This window comes from Rhineura floridana, chromosome 18 (assembly GCF_030035675.1).
Source record: "Rhineura floridana isolate rRhiFlo1 chromosome 18, rRhiFlo1.hap2, whole genome shotgun sequence".
Lineage (NCBI taxonomy): Eukaryota > Metazoa > Chordata > Lepidosauria > Squamata > Rhineuridae > Rhineura > Rhineura floridana.
The window spans coordinates 14,371,435-14,394,573 of NC_084497.1; the positions used below are offsets into that span (position 1 = coordinate 14,371,435).

General features: G+C 45.3%; 1 protein-coding gene across 7 annotated transcripts in view; it reads right to left on the minus strand.

Moving 5' to 3' along the window:
• Positions 1-23,139, minus strand: part of KCNAB2 (potassium voltage-gated channel subfamily A regulatory beta subunit 2) — a 137,329-nt gene that overhangs the window by 74,074 nt on the left and 40,116 nt on the right. For 5 of the 7 annotated variants that reach the window (XM_061600959.1, XM_061600960.1, XM_061600962.1 and 2 more), the window contains exons 2-3: positions 19,113-19,232; positions 15,106-15,147 (exon numbers count right to left, since the gene is read on the minus strand). In XM_061600959.1, the coding sequence (XP_061456943.1) occupies positions 15,106-15,147; positions 19,113-19,189 (119 nt within the window). In that variant the 5' untranslated portion in view covers positions 19,190-19,232. Of the gene's footprint in view, positions 1-15,105; positions 15,148-17,400; positions 17,457-19,112; positions 19,233-23,139 lie in introns of those variants that run through there. The other 2 variants (XM_061600965.1, XM_061600964.1) reach the window with 2 other exon arrangements.

A 23,139-nucleotide genomic window follows, 5' to 3' on the forward strand; every position in this document is an offset into this window, starting at 1 on the left:
GCTGTGGACACAGAGACCCTTTAGCAGCCAGACTCCATTAGGTCAGCTGGTGGCATTCCCCTGAACAGCTATGGGTAAGAGGCTCCTTCATTCCAGGGAGAGGCTGTTTCGCCTTTCATCTCTCTCTTAATGCGTTTTCCCCGATTAACAAGGACTGGACTGCCTCCCAGACTTGCTCTGGGGAACAGCTAATTGGTCTGGATTTTGCCAACACATCAGCGCAGACGCACACCGCCCTCCGTGCCAGACGAGTCACGCAGACTGCTGCCTGCGCAGTCACTGGCAGCAAGGGCTCCTGCACTTAAGATAACTGGGCAATGCGTCAAGACCTCCAAAATGCTGCCACGCCTTTTAAAAAAACTGGGTAGCTCTGCTGAAAGGATCAGGCAGGAGGTGATGGGGAAGACCCTTCTCTCTCTGAGACGCCCCTCTCCTCCCGAGAGCTGCGCCTGCACTGGGCAGAATGGGCAAATAATCTCACCTGGTACAAATCAGTTTCTATGTTCCAGAAGGATTAGGTCTCAGTGGTACAGCACCTCATTTGTATGCAGAAGATGCCTGCCAGGTAACAGGTGGTGATGCTGAGCTAAATGGACTCTTTTCAGCACCTGCTTAAAACATTCTTGTTTAGGCAAGCCTAACCAGGCATATGGAGGCTGAAGTGTTTTGATCTCTTCTTTAAAATTGTTTTTAAATTGTGTTTTTCAATTTTTTTGTGTGTTTTAAAATTCGTATGCTTTTAATGTTCTTAATTGCTGTAAACCGCCCAGAGAGCTTCGGCTATGGGGCGGTATATAAATGTAATAATAAATAAATAAATAGATAAATAAATAAATAAATAACTCACTGCTAATTTTAATCACCTTTTAAATGTTTTAAAATTCTTGTTTTTAACCTTTTTTGAAATTGATTGTTTTAATTTTTTTGTAAACTGCTTAGAGGTTTTATTATAATCAAGCAGTATATTCACTACCAAGCAAAAAAAGAGACAGAGTTTAAGAATGTACCTAGAGCCAACAGATATTTCTATCAAACTTTAAAAAGCAGGAAAATTGGGCAGCTATAGTGAATGCACCAGGGGAGCAGGCGACCTGACCTCCTCTCTGAGATATTGTATTGCCCTACAAACTGCAAGCACAATTTGGGTTGGTCTTTCACAGTCCAATCCGCTTCCTGTGTAGCTTGGAAGAATTTGTGCCTTTGAGCATTAGGTGAGCGGTGGCAACACCTGCAATCAGCCCAAATAACAGAAACAAGACATGTACTATGCTGATCTTGTTTTAGCAGGGAGGAAGCAACAATATTAAGACAGATAGTTCAGACAGTCACTTTGATTTACTTTGCAATTTTAGTGAAGCATTTTCTTTTGCTTCTCTTTCTGTGAATATATGAAGTACAGTAACACTTTGAATAATTTGCATTAAAAATCTCCAAAAACAATTGTGGAATAATGAGACTGACTATTCCGCAGAATAGTCTCCAACAGACAGGAGGAGTGTCTCAGTTTGCACAAGTTAAAAAAATGGGACGTGAAATATATTTACTCCCCTGCAATCATGCTTAGGATAGGTGAAACTGACCATGGGAGAAGAAGGAGAAGAGGGGGGAAAGAAAGACTGAAGTGGGCAGGGGAGGAGGAAGAAGAGAGGGGTAGAAGAAGGGAGGAGGAAGGGAGAGGACAGGGGAAGGAAAGAGGGGGAAGGAGGGGAGAGGGAGGGAGGGGAAATGCAGATCATTTATATGCTTATTGAGTTTAATGGAATTTACTCCCGTGCAAGCATGCTTAGAATAGGTAAAACTGACCATGGAGGAGGGGGAAAGGACAGGAGAGGAGAGGGGAGGAAGGGTAGGGGGGCAGGAAAGTGATGGAGAGAGGGAGGGGAGAAGATTAGGTAGGCGGACACTGGGCAGAAGGGAAGCCCATTTCCTTTCCAAAAGGAAAACACAGTGAACAAAAAAACAGCAGGCACATGTAGCCTCCTACCCAAATTTAAACCAAAGCTATCACTGGCCACATCCACACCAAACTTTTATTCCACTTTAGACAGTCATGGCTTCTCCCAAAGAATCCTGGGAAGTGTAGTTAGTGAAAGTGCTGATAGTTGCTAGGAGCGGCCCTGTTCCCCTCACAGAGCTCCAATCAGAGCAGCTGACTGCTAAACTCCTCTGGCCACTGGAGCTCTGTCAGGGGACTAGGAGTCTCCTAATAACTCTCAGCACCCTTCACAAACTACACTTCCCAGGATTCTTTGGGGGAGGCTATGACTATCTAAAGCAAAATCAAGGCCTGGCGTTAGGGTTGCCAGGTCAGAAGCACCCCAAACCCTGGGATTTCAGGGGCAGTTCCTAGTTATGTCATAGGGGGCATGCCCTGGTGATATCATAGGGATGTGCCCTAGTGATGTCATGGGGCGGGCCCTAGTGATGTCATTAAGCATGATACATTAAGCATCAACTACAGCTGCTTGCAGCATACCACTCAAAAACATTATTTGACTGGCAATCTTAGCTAAGTGAGGGTGTTTCCAGGCCCAGCTGAAGTGATGAGATCATTCTTTCTTACCTGCTTAGAGATCTGGAGTAAGGAACATTTAATTTAGTCTACTTGCTTCTGGCAAGAAGGGTTGAAGTGCCCTCAGGCCAGTCCAGTCACCAGAAGGCTGTTGTAGGAAGAAAGCTAATGTCATAGAGATGTTAGATGGGAGCACTCAGGTGTAACCATGGATGCCCCTGAAGGCTGCAATTCTAAACACACTTACTAAGTCCCATATAACTCAACAGGACTTACTTCTGTGTAGATATTGTTAGGATTGTGCTGTTGGTAAGGCTTGACTAGGAATCCCCTGCAACAATATCCGTATCAAAGCAAGGTTAGCAATCCCCTGCCTGGAATGCCCTGCCTGCCTTTTAACGTGGCTGCTCTAAACTTCTTTACAGACTTGATTCTTCAGTGCAGGGAGAGGTTTGAGAAATTAGTAAGAGTTAAGAAGATTCTCTACTCTTTCCTGCCCACTCTGTGGGCTTCTATAAACTCACTTTGACAGCCAACCCAATTCCAGTAAGTAGTAATTGACAGAGAGAAAACACACAAGGTTTGGTCTACTGTCACAGGCAGTAGACTGGGAACAACAGCAACTGAAGCCACACTTCCCAGTATGTGAATTCTCTTTTACCACTATCGGGCAAGAAACAAACCATCATGCAAATAACAAGGGGCATCATCAGTGGGTTTTAGGGGGTTGAACTGACCACATGGAACCACTGTTTTTGCTTCTATTGATGTAAGGGAGTAAGGTCAGAGGTAACTGAAATGCAAAAAGAAAAAGAAAATTTCCTAAATACAATACCATACCAACAACAACAAGATTCCTATGAGTAAGACAGAAAACTGAGCATCCCACAACCAGTCAGGGTTCCTAACCAAAACTAAAAAAATCCTGGCAGCCAGTCAGCCAAGGTCACAGAAATCCCCATGCAGCACAACTTGACCTGGGAGTTGCAGTTAGTGCAGAATGCTGTGGCACGATTGCTGACATGAGTGAGACCCTATCAGTACATAATAGCTCTGCTCTGAAATCTGCACTGGTTGTTGATTTGCTACCAGGCCAAATTCAAGGTGTGCTTTCCATGTTACGGGTTCCACATAGTACTTGTTTTGCTCTTGTAAGAAACCAGTCCTTTAGTGTGGCAGTACCTACGCTTTGGAACTCTCTGCCTATTGACATTAGGCAGGTGCCTTTATTGTACTCATTTTGGCACCTGCTAAAAACATTTTTGTTTAGGCAAGCCTACCCAGGCATGTAGAACCTATTGATTTTTTTTGTTTTTAACTCATTGGTTTTATTATTTTGAATTTTTTTAAATACCTGTCTTTAACTGTATAATTTTATTGTTTTAATTCGTTCTGTAAACTGCTCTGAGATGTTTTACAATAAAGTGATACATAAATGTAAATAAAATACATAAATATATTTTAGAGTCACTGTGGCCCTTGGGTCTCTTTCCACAAAGGAATCTGCCTTACACTGAGTCAGGCCATTTGGTACCATCTAGCTCAGTACTGATGACATGGACTAGCATTGGCTCTCCAGGATTTCAGTCAATAGTCTCTTCCAGAGATTGAATTTTGGACCTTTGCATGCAAAACATGTGTCCTACCCCTGAGCTAAAGCCCTGTTCTTACACTTCCCAGGATTCTTTGGGGGAAGTCATGCCCTTTATATGCGGGTTGGATGTTCTTTAAATGTATTATGTGGATCTGCATTACTTCATAAACTTTGCCTGCATATAGATCGTTTCTATCATAGCTACTGGGAGGAAGGGTGGGATATAAATCAAACAATAAATAAATTTAAAAATGGGAATAAGATACAAAGTTTACTGGGTGACCATGGGCTGCACACCATCTCTCAGCCTAATTTGCCCCTCAGGGTGAAAACAACAGAGGGGAACCATGACCACCCCAAGGTGCAATCCTATGCATGTTTACTCAGAAGCAAGTCCTAATTTATTCAATGGGGCTTACTCAGACAGTGAAGCATGCACAGGACTGCAATTCTGAAGCATGCACAGGACTGATAAGGAACTTCACTCACCCAATCCAAAATTCAGAATCATGCCACGTTAAGATGTTTAGCAACTGTTTTATACTTGTTTTATGGTTATTCAACTTTTAATGGCTTTATTTCTTGTTGTGAGCTGCCTTGGTTTCCAACCCTACCTCACAGGGTTGTTAGAAAGACTCCATATATATATACACACAGGAGATATAAAAATACATATACCCCATATAATAGTTTATTGTCAAAGCCAGTTGGCCATTGCCGAACATTTTTTTTAAAAAAAGTATTAGTTTCCTGCCAAATAAAAGCAGTGACACCTAAGTCACCTAAGTGACGGGCAGAGGGAGGTATGGTGATATGAGAGGGACGTGCCAGGTAAGGAGAACGCGGCCCAGACATGTAGTGGCTGTGCCACGTTCTGGTCCTTCTCATACCTGCAGGGTTGTTGGTTGTCCTATCAGCCAGCTCTCAGATCTCCAGTTGCTGCTCTTTAATGCCAGATCGGTACATAATAAAACCTCCCTCATCCATGATTTGATTGTGGACGAGGTGGCCGATCTGGCATGTATAACCAAGACCTGGGTGGGCGAACAGGGAGGAGTTAGTCTCTCCCAGCTCTGCCCACCAGGGTATCTGGTTCAGCATCATGGTAGATCTGAGGGTCGGGGAGGTGGGGTTGCTGTGGTCTATAAGAGTTCCATCTCACTCACCAAGCACCATGTCCATGCAATCAGTGGTCTGGAGTGTTTGCACCTTGTGTTGGGCCAGAGGGACAGGCTGGGAATCCTTTTGGTGTACCGCCCACCTTGCTGCCCAATGGCTTCCCTAACTAAGCTGACGGAAGTGGTCTCGGAGGTACTGTTGAGATCCCCCAGACTATTAGTACTGGGAGATCTCAACATTCATGCCGAGGCTACTTTGTCTGGGGCAGCTCAGGACTTCATGGCTGCCATGACAACCATGGGGCTGTCTCAATATGTTAGTGGCCCAACACATACATCGGGGCATACTCTTGACCTGGTCTTTGCTACCGGACATGGGGATAGTGATCTGGATGTGGGGAGTTTTACATCTCTCCCTTTGTCATGGACAGATCATTGCTTGTTGAAGTTTAGACTTTCAGTAGCCTTTTCCCTCTGCAAGGGTGGGGGACCTATTAAATTGGTCCGCCCCCGGAGACTAATGAATTCTGAAGGTTTTCAAAAGGCTCTGGGGGTTTTTCCGACTGATAAGACTGGCGCTCCTGTCGAAGCCCTGGCCGATCTGTGGAATACAGAGATGACCCGGGCTGTTGACACGATCGCTCCTGCGCGCCCTGTCCTATGTAGAGCTCATACAGCTCCTTGGTATACTCCGGAGCTGAGAGCGATGAAACAAGACAGGAGGCGGCTTGAGCGGAGATGGAGACGAACTCCCGACGAATGCAATTATGAGCTGGTTCGTGCTTCTACTAAGCTCTATGTAGGAGCGGTGAGGGCGGCAAAAAAACAACATTTCGCCGCCACTATTCAGTCATCTCTCTCACGCCCACGGGAGCTTTTTAAAGTGGTTCGTGGCCTACTCCATCCAGGCCTACAAGATACGGCAGATACATCGGTAGCTCGATGTAATAAATTTGCTGAACACTTCCAGCATAAGATCTCATGCATTCGCCGGGACTTAGACTCCTATTTAATAGCAGTTAATCCTACTGAGGTGTCCGGAGCACAGTCTTGTCATGTTTTGTTGGATGAGTTTCAGTTGGTTCAGTTCGAGGACATGGACAAGGTGCTTGGACAGGTTCGTGCGACCACTACAGTACTGGATCCTTGCCCCTCTTGGCTAATTAAAACTAGCAAGGAAGGAACAGTTGGCTGGGCCAAGGAAGTGATTAATGCCTCTTTACGAGAGGGAGTGGTCCCTGGCTGTCTGAAAGAGGCGGCAGTGAGACCACTCCTGAAAAAACCTTCCTTGGACCCAGAGGATTTCAGCAGCTACAGACCAGTAGCCAATGTTCCGTTCCTGGGCAAGATCCTGGAACATGTGGTTGCTGACCAGCTCCAGGCGCTATTGGATGAAACCGATTATCTAGATCCATTTCAATCGGGGTTCAGGCCTGGTTTTGGAACTGAGACTGCCTTGGTCGCCCTGTTTGATGACCTATGTCGGGAGAGAGACAGAGGGAGTGTAACTCTGTTGATTCTCCTTGACCTCTCAGCGGCTTTTGATACCATCGACCATGGTATCCTTCTGGAGAGGCTTGCGGAGTTGGGAGTTGGAGGCACTGCTTGGCAGTGGTTCCGCTCCTACTTAGCGGGTCGTCTCCAGAAGATAGTGCTTGGGGAACATTGCTCGACACCGTGGGTTCTCCAATGTGGGGTCCCGTAGGGTTCGGTTTTGTCTCCCATGCTTTTTAACATTTATATGAAGCCACTGGGGGCGGTCATCAGGAGTTTTGGAGTGCGTTGTCATCAGTATGCTGATGACACGCAGCTCTACTTCTCCTTTACATCTTCTTCAGGTGAGGCAGTCGACGTGCTGAACCGTTGCCTGGCTGCGACAATGGACTGGATGAGAACTAACAAACTGAGACTCAATCCTGACAAGACTGAGATGCTGTTGGTGGATGGTTTCTCTGATCGGATGGTGGATATATACCCTGTCCTGGATGGGGTTACACTCCCCCTAAAGGAACAGGTGCGTAGTCTGGGAGTCATCTTAGACTCTTCCCTCACACTTGAGGCTCATGTAGCCTCGGTGGCCCGGAATGCGTTCTACCAACTTCGGTTGGTAGCCCAGCTACGTCCCTATCTGAGTAAGGAGGACCTCACATCAGTGGTACATGCTATGGTAACCTCGCGTCTGGACTACTGCAATGCGCTTTACGTAGGGCTACCTTTGAAGACAATTCAGAAGCTACAGCTAGTGCAAAATGCGGCGGCCAGACTGCTAACAAGAACTAAGCGGTCTGAGCATATAACACCTGTGCTAACCCGTTTGCACTGGCTTCCAATATGCTTCCGGGCCAGATTCAAAGTGTTGGTACTTACCTATAAAGCCTTATACGGCGCGGGACCACGATATCTGTCGGAACGCCTCTCCCGATATGAACCGGCCCGTACACTACGGTCTACTACGAAGGCCCTCCTCCGGGTTCCGACTCATAGGGAAGCCCGGAGAGTGGTGACAAGATCTAGGGCCTTCTCAGTGGTGGCCCCCGAACTATGGAATGGTCTCCCCGAGGAGGTGCGCCTGGCACCGACACTATCATCTTTTCGGCGCCAGGTTAAAACCTTTCTCTTCTCTGAGGCATTTTAATTCCTGTTAATTCTAAATTATTATATTTTGATTTTTGACTGTACAGTTTTTTGTACAGTTTTGTATTGTGATTTATTGTATTGTGTTATTTTTATTGTATTTTTAATGTTCACCGCCCAGAGAGCTGTTGCTAGTCGGGCGGTATATAAGGTTAATTAAATAAATAAATAAATAAATAAATAAGTAAGTCCTGCATAACTGCTTTTAAAAAAGGATCAGAGAGGAAGAGAAAGATTTACAACACAATCCTTTTCTATTTTCACTTAAAAGTCCCATTAATTTTCAGCACATTCCTAATCATATCTACTCAAAAGTAAGTCCTACTGAATTCAGTGGGGTTACTTCCCAGGTATGTGGAACTAGCATTGCAGCTTTACTCCCAGAAAAGCTTCACACTGGGAAAGTTTTCAAAACAGGTTATGAATAAGACAAATAAACCTCTCTCTTCAACGGTCCAGTAAAATTTAAACATGTGCGACTCCTTAATTAGAAAAATATAACACTGCAGCATATACACTTTTTAAAACGTATGTTCAAAAATTATTTGAAAGATAAAATATGTAACATGCCATTTTTGCAAGTAATGAAAACCCCCTGCATGTACACTTTTATGCCTACCAAGATCCTGCTGTGATCTTCTGTTGTAGTGCAATCCTATGCATGTTTACTCAGAAGCAAGTCCCAATCCTGTACAGAGAAAGTACTGTTTATGCTGCTGAAAGCTACATATTTACTGAATTCCTGATGTGAGACAAGCAGGAAAAGGAAACTGAGTTTAGCTATTGCCTGGGGTCAACAAATCTTGTCAATCACAACCCTGACTTCACTTTTTGGCTAAAAACCTGAAAGGGCAGGGATTAGAGCAGCCAGTAGTAACAGAAGTTGTGGGCGGGGGGAGCTGACATTTTGGTTTATATCGTTTGAACCAGACCACCTAGAAACTTAACTTAAACTAAGAGTCCAGAGATTAAGGTGAGTCACCTGGAGACCCAGAGAGGAACCGCAAAAACCGGAGTCCAGAGATTAAGGTGAGTCACTTGGAGACCCAGAGAGGACCCTCAAAAACTAGACACCTGGCAACCCTACCTGACGGGGATGTGGCTCCCTGATTAGCCAAGCCAAACAGCTATCCATCTGGCTTTTAGAACACTGACGGTTCTTACAGAGCATTCATGACACTATAATAGACTTCAATGTTAAATTTCTTAAATTAATTAAATATCAGCCATGCATTTTTTAAAACTTTTAAATTGCAGAAGATGAAAGTCAGAAGGTTAAATTGCAGAAGAAGGGGCAAGGTCAGTAACAGGATCACAGATACTCTGTGAACATGGCTGATTTTTAATTAATTTCAACAAATTATGAGACCACTGACAGAAAAAGGACCAACAGCGCTCTGGATTTCTCTCTCTCTTGTTTTACACTTTGAACTCCTGATTCTCTCTGACTGTTGTGTGTATTGCCATGAAAACTTAGAGGATTGTTAAGGAAGCATTTATGAGTTCAGGTCTACAAGTTTTGTAAAGTTTTGTTTTGAAATGAGCTTATGGGAAGCATCAGAATGGCAGGGGGGTATTTTCAATTTAACATGGCGGAATGCGAAAAATCCATGCTGGCAATAGTATACAGCCACTCTTGTGGCTCTATCATACACTGAAAAAACAAAACACAGACAAACCATGGTCTGACTTAGGATAAGGCAGCTTCTGGTGTCCAACTTACTCTGCTGCTCTCAGCTTCCCAAAAATCTCCTCCTCTCTTAAGTATCCCGATACTCCCTGTTCATCCATGACAGGCGTATGTCTTCCTTCAAAGCCTGCTATTGCCACCCAAACCTTGGTTTGACCCAAGGGTGGAGAACTTGTGGCCCTCCAGATGTAGCTGAACTACAATTCCCATCATCCCTGACCCTCCACTATGCTGGCTGGGGCTGATAAGAACATAAGAACATAAGAAGAGCCTGCTGGATCAGGCCAGTGGCCCATCTAGTCCAGCATCCTGTTCTCACAGTGGCCAACCAGGTGTCTGGGGGAAGCCCGCAAGTGGGACCCGAGTGCAAGAACACTCTCCCCTCCTGAGGCTTCCGACAACTGGTTTTCAGAAGCATGCTGCCTCTGACTAGGGTGGCAGAGCACAGCCATCATGGCTAGTAGCCATTGATAGCCCTGTCCTCCATGAATTTGTCTAATCTTCTTTTAAAGTCATCCAAGCTGGTGGCCATGACTGCATCTTGTGGGAGCAAATTCCATAGTTTAACTATCTGTCTGTCCTGAATCTTCCAACATTCAGGTTCTTTGAATGTCCACGAGTTCTAGTATTATGAGAGAGGGAGAAAAACCTTTCTCTATCCACTTTCTCAATGCCATGCATAATTTTATACACTTCTATCATGTCTCCTCTGACCCGCCTTTTCTCTAAACTAAAAAGCCCCAAATGCTGCAACCTTTCCTCGTAAGGAAGTCGCTCCATCCCCTTGATCATTCTGGTTGCCCTCTTCTGAACCTTTTCCAACTCTATATCCTTTTTGAGATGAGGTGATCAGAACTGTACACAATATTCCAAATGCGGCCGCACCATAGATTTATACAACGGCATTATGATATCGGCTGTTGTATTTTCAATTCCTTTCCTAATTATCACTAGCATGGAATTTGCCTTTTTCACAGCTGCCGCACACTGGGTCGACATTTTCATCGTGCTGTCCACTACAACCCCGAGGTCTCTCTCCTGGTTGGTCACCGCCAGTTCAGACCCCATGAGCGTATATGTGAAATTAAGATTTTTTGCTCCAATATGCATAATTTTACACTTGTTTATATTGAATTGCATTTGCCATTTTTCCACCCACTCACTCAGTTTGGAGAGGTCTTTTTGGAGCTCTTCGCAATCCCTTTTTGTTTTAACAACCCTGAACAATTTAGTGTCGTCAGCAAACTTGGCCACTTCACTGCTCACTCCTAATTCTAGGTCATTAATGAACAAGTTGAAAAGTACAGATCCCAATACCGATCCTTGAGGGATTCCACTTTGCCAATGTTCCTTCCCTTCTTTTTCTGTGCCACTGTTGTTGGAGATGTCAATCTCCTAGGGGCAGGGCCTGGCCTTGCCTCCCCCCCTCTTGTTTTGCTTATGTTACTCTGTTAAAAAAGGTGCATGTTGATTATGTCCTATGGATAATAACCATTCATGCTGCATTTACTCATATTTAACCATGAAGCCCCGCCTCTCCTCCCTGTCATCATTGAAATGCGAACTGTCAGGTCCTTGATGCAGGGACGTTTTTCCTTTTTGGCTTACGCTGTTCTGCAAAGCCCCATGCACATTGACACAAAATTTGTTTTGTTTGTTTGTGAAGGAAACAAAAGTACAAGGGCTAGGAAATAGCAGGAAAGGATATTTTTCTAAGATGCTGGACAACAGCTCCTAGTTAAGGCAAACAGTGACCAGGCTATATGATGGAGCATAGGAGAGCCACGCAGTACCTGTCGGTTTTAATCGAACACAACATTAAGGACGCTTAAGGGTCAAAGTAGAGGTGATGTTAAATATTATTATTTTGCATTGGACATGCATGGCTTTTCCAATACAAAGGGCAGCTTCAGGAGGGGGGAGGATTATTCAGGGTTAAATTCCCTCCCACCCACCAGTCCTGTCAGAGGGCTCATGGAGAGACTATTTCATTACTTTTTTTAAAAAAATGTGGATGGTAAATGTAATAATGCATGTAAAGTACTGCAGCATCTAGTTTGGCCCTTGAGCCAATTGAAACAAATCAGTTTAAAACACACTAAATGAGTTTAAAACACACTTAGGGCTTATCCAAATGGAGCGGGATAATCCACAGTTTCCATATTCGGTTTGTCATCTTATAGTCCTCACTTTGCCTTTTAGTTCGCTCTTTGCAGGAGCGTAGATTCAGATTGGACATTAGAAGGAACTTCTTGACAGTAAGGGCGGTTCGGCAATGGAACCGACTGCGTAGGGAGGTGGTGGGATCCCCTTCGCTGGATGTCTTCAAGCAGAGGCTGGACAGCTATCTGCGGGAGATGCTCTAGCTGTGGATTTCCTGCTGTGAGCAGGGGGTTGGACTCGATGGCCTACAAGGCCCCTTCCAACTCTATGATTCTATGATTTCCCAATTTATAAAAAACACTTTTTTGCACCCGCAAACGCAGTGGTAAGACCCCTACATTCTTTTCGCTTTTTCCAAGCTCTGCCTCTAGAAACTCTCCCTATTAACCAATTGGTCAGCAAAAAAATTACGTATGCTCCTCTCCCCCTTTGCAACGAAGCACAATATGGCTGTAAAGGACTTCTCGCCTCGGAAGGAAAGGCTGCTGGTCGGTTTCACACCTGCCTTGTTTGTATTTGCGATATTATGCTTAAATGAATGTGTGCTTGTCTGCCTTTATTGATATTTAAGGAGATACACACGCTGGCAATTGCACTTATTTCTCCAAAAAAGCAAGAAAGGTGTCACCCCCCCCCTTTCCTTCCCACTAGAATGAAATTGACAAAGCTTTCTGGAGCAGGCTTGAAACCGACCAGAAGCCCCTATTTGCGATATTACACTTAAAGGAATGTATGCTTTTCTGATTTGAAGCAAAAACCCCAGGGAGTAGAATGAAATTGACAAAGCTTTCGGAGGCAGGCTGAAACCAACCACCACCCCTTTCTCGCTTGCTGTGCATTGCAGATCTCACCCAGAGCGGCCGCCCAGTTTGCAGGCTGGCAAAAAATAAAATGCATCTGCGCAGTAGTTGCAGACCCCCCCCCAACACCATTTGGACGACCGAAAAATAATGAACACACATAGCGGGCATGTCACACATTTTGCAGTCATCTGGATGAGCCCTTAAGTGTTGGACTGAAGTCACCATATTCTATGGCGACAGAGCAGATGAAGCTCTTTACACTTGCAGATCCAGCTTTCCTTTGGACGTTGCAGCACACATGTTCCCTTTGTTCACCTGTAGCAGTATGCCAAATCATGGCTTAACAAGAATGAGCAAACATGGGGGCTCCTAGAGAGGAAATCGTGGCTGCTTCGCTCTTCTCCAGTTATTTTGCGTATATACTGCACTAAGCTAAGCTGCGGTTTGGCTTAGCATGTTGTTCAAACCTGGGCTTGTGATGTAGCGCTCTCGGACAAAGCCAGGAGCTGTAAACCACAAGAAAAACCTTGGTTACAGCTGGTGGTTTGTCTGGAGAGAGATAATCCAAGAGCTAGGGAGGGGGGGAAATTTGATTCAGTTCGCATTTAAAGCCAAACCTATCAAATTCACAGTTTCTGAAACAATATGAGGTCTGAGACACAGTCATCCTTTGAAATTTGGGGTTTTCTGAATTTTGAGATGCAATTCTCTGACCAACCAATGTTGACAAAAATTCTTATGTTAGGAGAACGTTGGCATAAAAATGAATGTATTAGTGAAAATAACATACAAAAATGCATTATATTAGTAGAAATGGCTTGCAAAAATGTGTACATTAGCCAAAACTGCACACAAAAATGTGTTTATTAGGAGAAATTCACACTAAAATGCTGGAGAATTTTCATGGGGATTTTTTTTAAAAAAAACACAAAATTGCCGCAGAAATGTGGAAAACTGAATTTAAAACTGGAAAAATGAGAATTGGGGAAAACCTAAATTGACAGATCCTTCCATCCCTGCCAAGAGCCTGGGGTTGAGATGACATGCTCAGCTAACTCACCGCTTAGCTCAGGGCAGAAGCAAAGTGGACACAATCTCCCCTCTGGGAACCTGCACGCTTGCTCTTTCATGGTTTGGCTTACTGGGTCATTGTCTCCAGAAAAGGGTCCCTAGGACTGAGCACTCCTTTCCATAAGTTTGGCCTTTCATTTGCAAGTAGGCATCTCATGTTTTCCTAGTTTGTGTGTTAGGGTGATGTGGGTCACCCTTCTTCAAGAACTTCATATACATGGGCACATCCTAAATGGGTGATACACAATTTATATCTCTATATATTTGAAGCTGCCCCAAGCTTTATTCTGCCACCTCTGAAAGCAGCTTATCCATAAGAATGGCTACCAAGTTGATCATCTGAGTATTTTCCTGGGACAACTAAGAATGCCATTTCTTGGCTTATGAAATTGGGGGATATCATATCCTCATTTAAGTGAAGAGACCACTGGCAGCTGGTGGCTCCATATCAGTTGGGCAGTGGAATCCTCTCCGGGTTTTAGTTTGAACTTTCAAGGAGCTGTCCAAAGCACATCAGCACCATGAACAGCTCATTGAAAGTTCAGACTTAAACCCAGAGCGGATTCCACTGTCCCACTGACATGGAGTCACCACTGGATAGAGACCATCAAGTATATAAACCAGAGAGGGTCCCCTTGGGTTCATCTCTGAAGGATGCTCTAGCACAGCTTCTAAAGAGTTTCCCCAAGATGATCCCACCATCCTTTGAGCTGAACAAACATATTTTGGAAACACACGGCACACCACCAGAAACACTGCAAAGATAAGGCTGCTGCAGCAGTTCCCCATAAGGTTTCCTGCACATTTCACAAGTGCACAGTAGTGTTACAAAAGGAGCCGGGCCTGGATGAAAGCCCGACTGATAAAAGCTCTCAATTCCTTGAGATGCCAATAAGGAATAGAGACGAGACCAGATCAGTATAAAGTCTTGCCTTTAATACTACCTTTGCAAAGGGAGGGCCCCAATCAAGTGGCTCTCCAGAATAGCTGACAGTCATCATATTTATAGGCTATAGATGCGTCACATACATAATATCAGAAATGCATAGCTAATCAAGAATACATCATTGTTTAATTTCTCAGCATCTGTCTATTCTGGTCCACTTCTCTGTTCTCATCCCAGACTTCCTCTATCCTTGACCTTTGGTCCTACAAGCTGGGAATAACATCTTTAATTGCTAAAGAAGCAGATAAGCGGAAAACTCCCGTACTTTTCACAAAGCAAGGAAAGCAAGCATATGTTTCATTTTGCATTATTTGATTTCATTTTAGTACAACATTTTAATTTTAACTCATTGTAACAGTAGCAGACATTCAAGAGATCCATTATTTCCAAAAAAGCAGAAATGCAGTGACGAGAAAAGTTGTACCTGTTGCATTTCTGCCTGCCACACTGCAGGTGCAGGAGTGAATTGGAGCGGGGGAAGAAGGGGGAGATCAAGGTCAGCCGCAATGAACTAACATATGCTAGTGACTCAGGTGCACACTGCACATTGAGAAGAAAAAATGGGCACCATTACCTGTAAAACTGGAGTTGTCTTTTGGGACTTCCGTAGCGAGCGCTTCCGAGAGCAGAAGGGAAAGAGAGAAGAAATGACCACAAATCATGGTAAAAAACCCACACAAACACACACACACAAGTACACCTCTCTGGGTTCCAGTGGCAGCTTCATGTCAGTGGGGCAGTGGTATCTGCTCTGGGTTTTAGTCTGAATTGTCAAGGAGCTCTCCAAGGTGCTTTAGACAGCCCTTGAAAGTTTCTAAAACCTGGAGTGGATTCCACTGCCTCACGGACATGCAGCCACCAGCTGCCACTGCTGGGCCCCCAGTCAAAGCTTCTATCCTGATTTATTTGCTCTCTGTTAAGGTCCTGCTGGTAAAACATTTTTGCAACTGTGCCACCAAGTGGAAGAGGTTTGCATTTCACTGGGAATTTTGAGTTTGTAGAGATAGAGTGAAGTGGAGCGCCTCTTAAAAGAAAAACCCATGGCGTGTTTTTAATTAGCTGTGCTAAGGACAGGGAGAACAGAATTGTTCAGGAAGTGTAGCTGTCATGTGGAAATCAAAGTGAGGGGTTCTCACATTCTCCCTGACACAGAGCCAGAAGAAATCCCCCTTCAAGCAAACCCTCAGCAAAAAAGTGAGAATTTTGCAAAGCTTAGTGCAGGACAAGTGGAGCACAGGTGTAAATCTAATCAGGTTCACATCCATCCCTGGATAGCTTTGCCTCTCACATCCCACCCCTCCCCTCTCTCCACCATCAGACTCCAGGCTGTAAGATCCTTGGGGCAGAGACAGGACATCTGCAAAGAGATTTAGGACTCATTTTTCAGTATTCCAGTAAATATTTTTAAGTACTCCCCCCACTTGCCCTCTCACGCAGAGTGGCACGGAGCGGGGGAAAAATAGACCCTGAACGAAGAAAGATGCCCACAGAACTTGGTGTGATGATGATGATGATGATGATTAATTTATTACATTTATACCCCGCCTTTCTTTTCATCATGGAAACCCAAGGCAGCCTACATATGGTTCCCAGGAGGTCTCCCATCAAGACACTGACCAGACCTGACCCTGCTTAGCTTCAGCAGGGAGCTGGCCTTATGTGCCTCAGACCATAGCCTGGGAGGGGTGGTATCTCTTCCCACCCTCCACTTTCACTAGAGCTATTCAGAAGCCCCATCAACGTTTCAGAAATTAAGCAGCACCTTCAGATTTCCTGTGGTGTTGGGCATTGGATATCTCCCTGTCACTGGCACTCCCTCTAACAGCAAACACGGATGGTGAGGGCAGACAGAAATGGAGTCAAAACAGGAGTACCAAGGCATTCCCAGGGGAACCCTCAACTTGCCAGAACTACAATTATATATGACCAAGACAGGCCAATGAGGACTGAACATGCTCAGTAACCACAGAATGTTGAGAAGCAGTTGGAAAAGAAAACTATAAAAAAGGGGGTATATGTGAAATGCCTTGCTTGGGGGAGGAGGACATATGACAGCATCATGCTGCAGGCGTGCATCAATGCGCCTTTTAACGAACAAAATGCCTGTGGGTGGGCAGGGCTGTGCGAGTTAAAGGCAGAAGGAAGGGCTTGTATATTTTGGGAGATGCGTCTTGTGTGTTCTGAGCAGAGAGACAACCCTGCAAGGTTGCTGTCAGTGAGGGCCAGGCAATTTTTACTCTCACCACTCACAACGCTATTCCCAAGTGGAACAGACAAAACTTTCCCCCTAGAATAAAGAAGAGAATATAAAGGGCTGAGAGTCCAGTCTGTCCCCATGCTCCTAGCCAGCCTTACAAAATCTGCCATGAGGCTCATTGCTGAGAAAGTTCTAGAATCACTCTCTCAGTTGGCAGCAGGGGGCCACTGCAGACTCATCACCCAATAAGCGATCTTTTCCTCTGTTCACCAACAGGAGGCTCACCAACCATCCACCCCTTCTGCTTGGCTTGACATGCCCCCTCCTCCCAGAGGTTGCCACTGCCCTAGTTTGCCACCCTGGGCTCCTTTGGGAGAAAGGGCTGCATATACCTTTTACTACTACCACTACTACTACTACTAAGGCACAGCTGATTGTGTTGCAATTAAGAAAACCTGTAGATTGCAACAGCTAGTCTTAATAAATGGCAGTGAGGGCAAAGAAGAATAATGATACTGAGAAGCACTCAGGGGCAGCCCAAGACATTCTGCTGCCCAAGGGGAACGACAGCATGCTCCTTCCATCAGTCCCATTTCCAGTGAGGCACGGTGTGAGGCAGGCCACGTGGCACACACAACATTTGTTCTCCAGCACCTTGCGGCCGCTTCATACCTTCCAGCATCTGCCACCTGAGCTGTCCGCCTCATTGCCTAATGACAGAGCTGGCCCTGGAAGTGGCAGAAGCCAAAGGAAACAAAAGCACTCTGAATACCACTGAATACGATTGCAGCAAAACGGCTGACTGTTCAACAAGCACAAAACAAGGTTATGTTGTTTGGGCTCAGCCCTGCATGCTGACATGCAGCTGCTGGTGGACTAAGAAGCTGAGGGGGGGGGGGGGTATTTATAAAGTTGTTCTCTTGTGCACAGCTTCCTTTTTTGCCACTTTAGGAGAATGCAAGCTTTGAGCAACACAAAGTCCTGGAGAACAGACTGCACCCCTTCATACCTGCAGACCTGCATGCCTGCTTCTTCTGCGTTATGCCATCCTACACCAAAGGGGCATCTGTGTGAACAACGAGGTTGCATCGGCAGGGTCTACCGCATAGGACTTTTCCACACAAACAGTCTACTGGGACGGCCTTGGTCAGGTAGGAAAGGTGCAAGTGACCAGTCCCACCTTTTTTCAAATGTGCACCTTTGCAGCATACAATCCCAACATGTGGAAGAGGACCCTACTCTGCAGGCTGTCATGCAATCTGAGAGGAATGTACCAGAGCATATGGGCTGAGAGTGCACCCAGCTGCAACACTGCAATGAGGTACCTGAGGTAGCGGAATGCCTTGAAAACATGGAGGTTCTGAGATAAACCGCATCTCTAGCCTCGCTCTCATCTAATGCACAAGCAGGCAGAGACAAATCAGGCGTCAGTATTACATCTGCACCAAAGCCAAGCAGTGTGCATATCAACTTAAGCCCTGCTTAATATGAGAAATCAGCTTAGCACTGGTGTAGCTAGAGACAGCGGCTATCACCAAAGGAAGGCGGGGGTGATTCATACTGGAAAGGGAAAAAGGAAGGAAATGCATTTCAAAGTGTGGCTTCTGGTTTGCAAAACATGGTTTGCAAGGAGCCAGCACTGCAACTGACCCAGGTCCCTATGTTACTCAAAAGCTTGCATACCAACCTTGTGCATTTGGGTACTTAAGCATTCAACTAGCCTAGGGTCACATTCATTCTGTACTAAACATAAAATGATGTGCTCAAGAAATCCAAGCTCTGGGCCAATTCTGAAACGACATTTTTTTTTGTTACTTTTCGCATGACTGAGGCTACCTTCGCATAGCACATTTATTCCACTTTAAACAGCCATGGTTTTCCCCAAAGAATCCTGGGAAGTGTAGTTTGTGAAGGGTGCTGAGCATTGTTAGGAAAGTCCTTTTTCCCTCACAGACCTGCAATTCTCAGAGTCTGATTATTAAACTACGTTTCCCAGGATTCTTTGGGGGAAGCCATGACCATTTAAAGTGGAGTAATAGTGGAATAAATGTATGGTGTGAGTGTTGCCTGATTTTGCTACTCATGGACAGGGGGGGAAATGAGCCCCTTTCATAACCACTGGAAACTTTATTCATCCCCCCTGTGACTTCTGAAATTTCAGAAAACAGGAAGTATAGACTCTCACAGCATTGTTCACAAACAATATGGGCTAGAAACTTGATTTTTTTCCAACAAAGGTGGAAATGTTGGGGAAGCTGATGGATTCTGTGCTCAGCACCATACGTTGTGGTATATCTAAGCTCCTGAAAAATTGTAGCTTACATACAGCCTTTTTCTAGCCCAGCCGTTGCTTTGGAATGTAGGAAAATGTATCCCAAGCTCACCTGTAAATCATGCCTGGGGAGCCCGTCTGCCTGTTTGAGAATCTAGCTGGAGAGTCCGTGGTGGATTCTGGATACATGGAGCCAATCTCCAGATTCTAGTTCAGTTTTTTTCAGCGCACGCTAAAGACAAGGAAGAAAGAGCGAGAGAGTTAAGCAATGCATATATCAGCTGATCAGCTTACACTACTGAAACCAAGGACTGCCATTATGTGCCCCTTACTCCAGGCTGTCCCCACAAGGGCTGGCATCACACCCCAAACAGGTTGCGGTTTCACCTAAGATCCACTGCAGTTTTTTAAAAAAATAAACTCCCTACATGAAGTAAACCAGTGCCTCAGGGCAACAGCTACCCTAAAGAATATTCCAAGTTATTACTTGCTTATACTCTACTGGCAGACTGAAGTCAAATAGTTCATAATTCTACTACCTCCATCTGCATAACAGGCAGACTGCCTTGCAGAAAAGTGCAAGTGGGTAGGCAAGCCAGTCCAGTGGAAGAGTCCTGCTGAGTACTTAACGCTAAGCCTAAGCTACAGCAGTCCAGTGGACAAAGTGGGAAAATGTGCCAGAATGTAGCTCGTAGCTCGTTTTAAAACAGAAATGTGAGGACTAGTAACATTGCGAGGCTATTTGTCTGCAGGGTCTTTTTCCTTTTCTTTTGTTGTTTTAAAAACATTTTGCTTCTCAGTTTCACAAACAAATATTCTACAAGGTCTATCTTGTAGTGAAGACCTGGCTTATTTTTATTTTATATTCTTCGTTGTGCATATGCCTGCTGATTTAGCAGTTTCCAGCAGACACACCTCTTTTTGTGTTTCCTTTTTTCTTTCTGATTTTGCAAATCCCACATACTTTTAGCAGCCTATGAAGAGAGCTCATGCCTCATTGTGTGCAAATGTTTCACATTAAAAAAATAAAAAAATAAACACCACTTAAGCCAATCCCTCGTTCTTGCTAAAAATAGCACAGCAATTGTGAGAGAAGCCATCAACTGGGTGAGGCACAGTATGAAAAGCATGCTGTGGTGTGTGGGAAGAGAGATGACAAGGAAGAGAATTTAAAGCAGGGGAAGCAATCATTTTAAGGACTACAACTGGCGTAAAGTGCCAGGAGTCTTGAATCGGGACTCTGGTGGCTGACCTCCAGCACTCCACTATGGCAGAAGGGCAGCTGGCCCCTTAAGGATGTGAGCCACTGCTCTTGGGTACCACCCCTGTGGCTGGCTGAAGGAAACGTTGCTCCATCTTGTCACATGCTTATCATTGCTATTACATGAACATAAGAACATAAGAAGAGCCTGCTGGATCAGGCCAGTGGCCCATCTAGTCCAGCATCCTGTTCTCACAGTGGCTAACCAGGTGCCTGGGGGAAGCCCGCAAGCAGGACCTGAGTGCAAGAACACTCTCCCCTCCTGAGGCTTCCGGCAACTGGTTTTCAGAAGCATGCTGCCTCTGACTAGGGTGGCAGAGCACAGCCATCACGGCTAGTAGCCATTGATAGCCCTGTCCTCCATGAATTTGTCTAATCTTCTTTTAAAGCCATCCAAGCTGGTGGCCATGACTGCGTCTTGTGGGAGCAAATTCCATAGTTTGACTATGCACTGAGTAAAGAAGTACTTCCTTTTGTCTGTCCTGAATCTTCCAACATTCAGCTTCTTTGAATGTCCACGAGTTCTAGTATTATGAGAGAGGGAGAAAAACTTTTCTCTATCCACGTTCTCAATGCCATGCATGGCAAAAATGCCATGAAATCATTGGCTGAGGTCATCTAGAGATTTGGCCTATGATACGGGAAGCTGCCTAACACTGAGTCAGACTATTGGTTTGTCTAGCTCATAACTAACTGCTACAGCACAGTCAGGTAGTGGTTCTCCAGGATTTCAGACAGGAAACATTCTCAGCTTTACCTGGAGACACCAGGACTGAATCTGGGACCTTCTGCATGCAAAAGAGATGCTCTACCACTGATTTGCTGACCTTCTCCAACGCCATCAATAGCTTGAGGACACACAGCTTTGCCTGTCAATGAGCCCCTTAACCTGGAAGAAATGAAGCATGGAAACTAGGGGTTCTTTTGTATTGTCTCGACAGTGTTTGGGTGCTAGGTGCCAGCCTACGCTTGACCTTGCCACCCTTTGGATCTGGTCTTGCCTCCTGACCTGTTAGAATTATGTTCTCCCATGAGACTTGGCACGAATTCTCCCAACCATCTCCTTCTGAGACAGACAGGAGCCTCTGACTCTAAAATAAGACATGCGAAAATGAGGACAGAAAACAGAACCGTGGGCAATGGTGTTTGGTAACAGCCAGAAGGCCTCTGCTTCGTGCTGTTCCAGGGTCCTTACAAAACTGGGTTGCTTTAAGGTGAGATCACAGGACAAAAACAAAACCTCCCGTCTTCTTCAACAGCTGACGGGGTGCAGAGAAAACTAGAACGGGTCTGTGACCCAATCTTTAGATGCAGCAATGGGAAACTTTGAATTTTTGCAAGCAAATTTGACACAGGATCTATACCAGCACATACTCCATTATTACTGTTATTTATTGCCAAAATAGTCTTTTAAGTATTGCCAGGAGCAACACCTATTCTACTGTTTTGTTGGTTTAACTCTGTTTTATATGCTGCAACCTGTTCCGGGACCTTCTGGTGAAGAGTTAGTAATATTTAAACAACGACAACAATTTTCAGTTACCTATCTCTAGCAAATCATGATTTCTGATTTGTCCCTAGGGAGGCTCGTTTTGTGCTAGGTCAACATCTTAAAATTATGTATTATTGTTGTTGGATAAAACAACAAGCAACATTTACATTGCTCATTTCAGGTGCTCCAAATGTTTAACGTACATTGTCTCTGCAAGCCTCACAAGAGATCCCCAAAGGGAGTCTGGTTTGATTCTATCATAAGAACATAAGCAGAGCCTGCTGGATCAGTCCAGTGGCCCATCTAAGCTAGCATCCTGCTCTCCCAGTGGCCAACCAGATGCCTGTGGGAAGCCCACTAGCAGGACCTGAGTGCAAGAGCTCTCTCCCCTCTCGTAGCAGATGAGGGCCTAAGGACAAGAAAACAGTGGTTCAAGTAAGCCCACCTAGTGAGTCTAGCAGACAGCAGCTTTGCATTCAGGGCTTCCAGACTCAGTCTCACACCAGAAGGATTTCCTTTTTAAAACTGGAACCCTTTTTAAAAATTATTATTACGTTACATTTTTCTTCTCAAACATACTGTTCACCACATTGGAAAGAGGATGGAGCAGAAACTGCACCAAGGAGGCTCCCAAAGGAGCCTGAACTTCAGCATTCGCAGAATCCTTGAAACAGAGGGAGGAAGTGAGCGACCGTCCCAACGAGTTCGGTTTTCAGCAGCCCATGATACGGTGGCAGGAAATGCACCATCGCATGCCAAGTACCCGGTTTGACTGCAGTTGTTAAAAAGGAAGTGCTTCTGCAGTTGAGACAGATGTGAGAAACTAGAAGCTTCCAGAACAATAAACAGGGGGAGGGATCGACTTGAAGGCAGTCCAAATGAGCCCAGCCAGGAGACTTGGAGGGCCGAATGAACCCCCATCGCAGGCTAACATCCAGGAAGTTTCTTAGAGCAGCCAACTTTGGCTCAGACGACGAATATATGCGCCCAGAGGCAATTTGGGCCTCTGGGAGCAAGTCTATGGCACAGTTGTAGGGCCTATGGTATGGCAACTGGTCAGTCATTCTTGTCAAGGACGGCCTGATAATCTTGGTACTTCACAGGCAGGGGAGCCTCCTCAGATGGGGCGGGGTGGCCACTGCTGCTGTCGCTGCTGCCTCAGTAGGCTGGCAGTGCCATTTGCAATAGTCCAACTGGAACATGACAGTTGCTTTCCCCCAAGAAATTGTGGTCTCATGCTGCATCAACCAGGTCATCCCCCAAAACCACCAGGAATCAGAGCAGGGCGGCTAGGTAGAGGGACAGTCACTCTACATGCCCAGGTAGCTCCACCCACAACCCAGCAGTTGCCTGGGTGACTGTTCCTGACATCAAGGGCCACAGTCT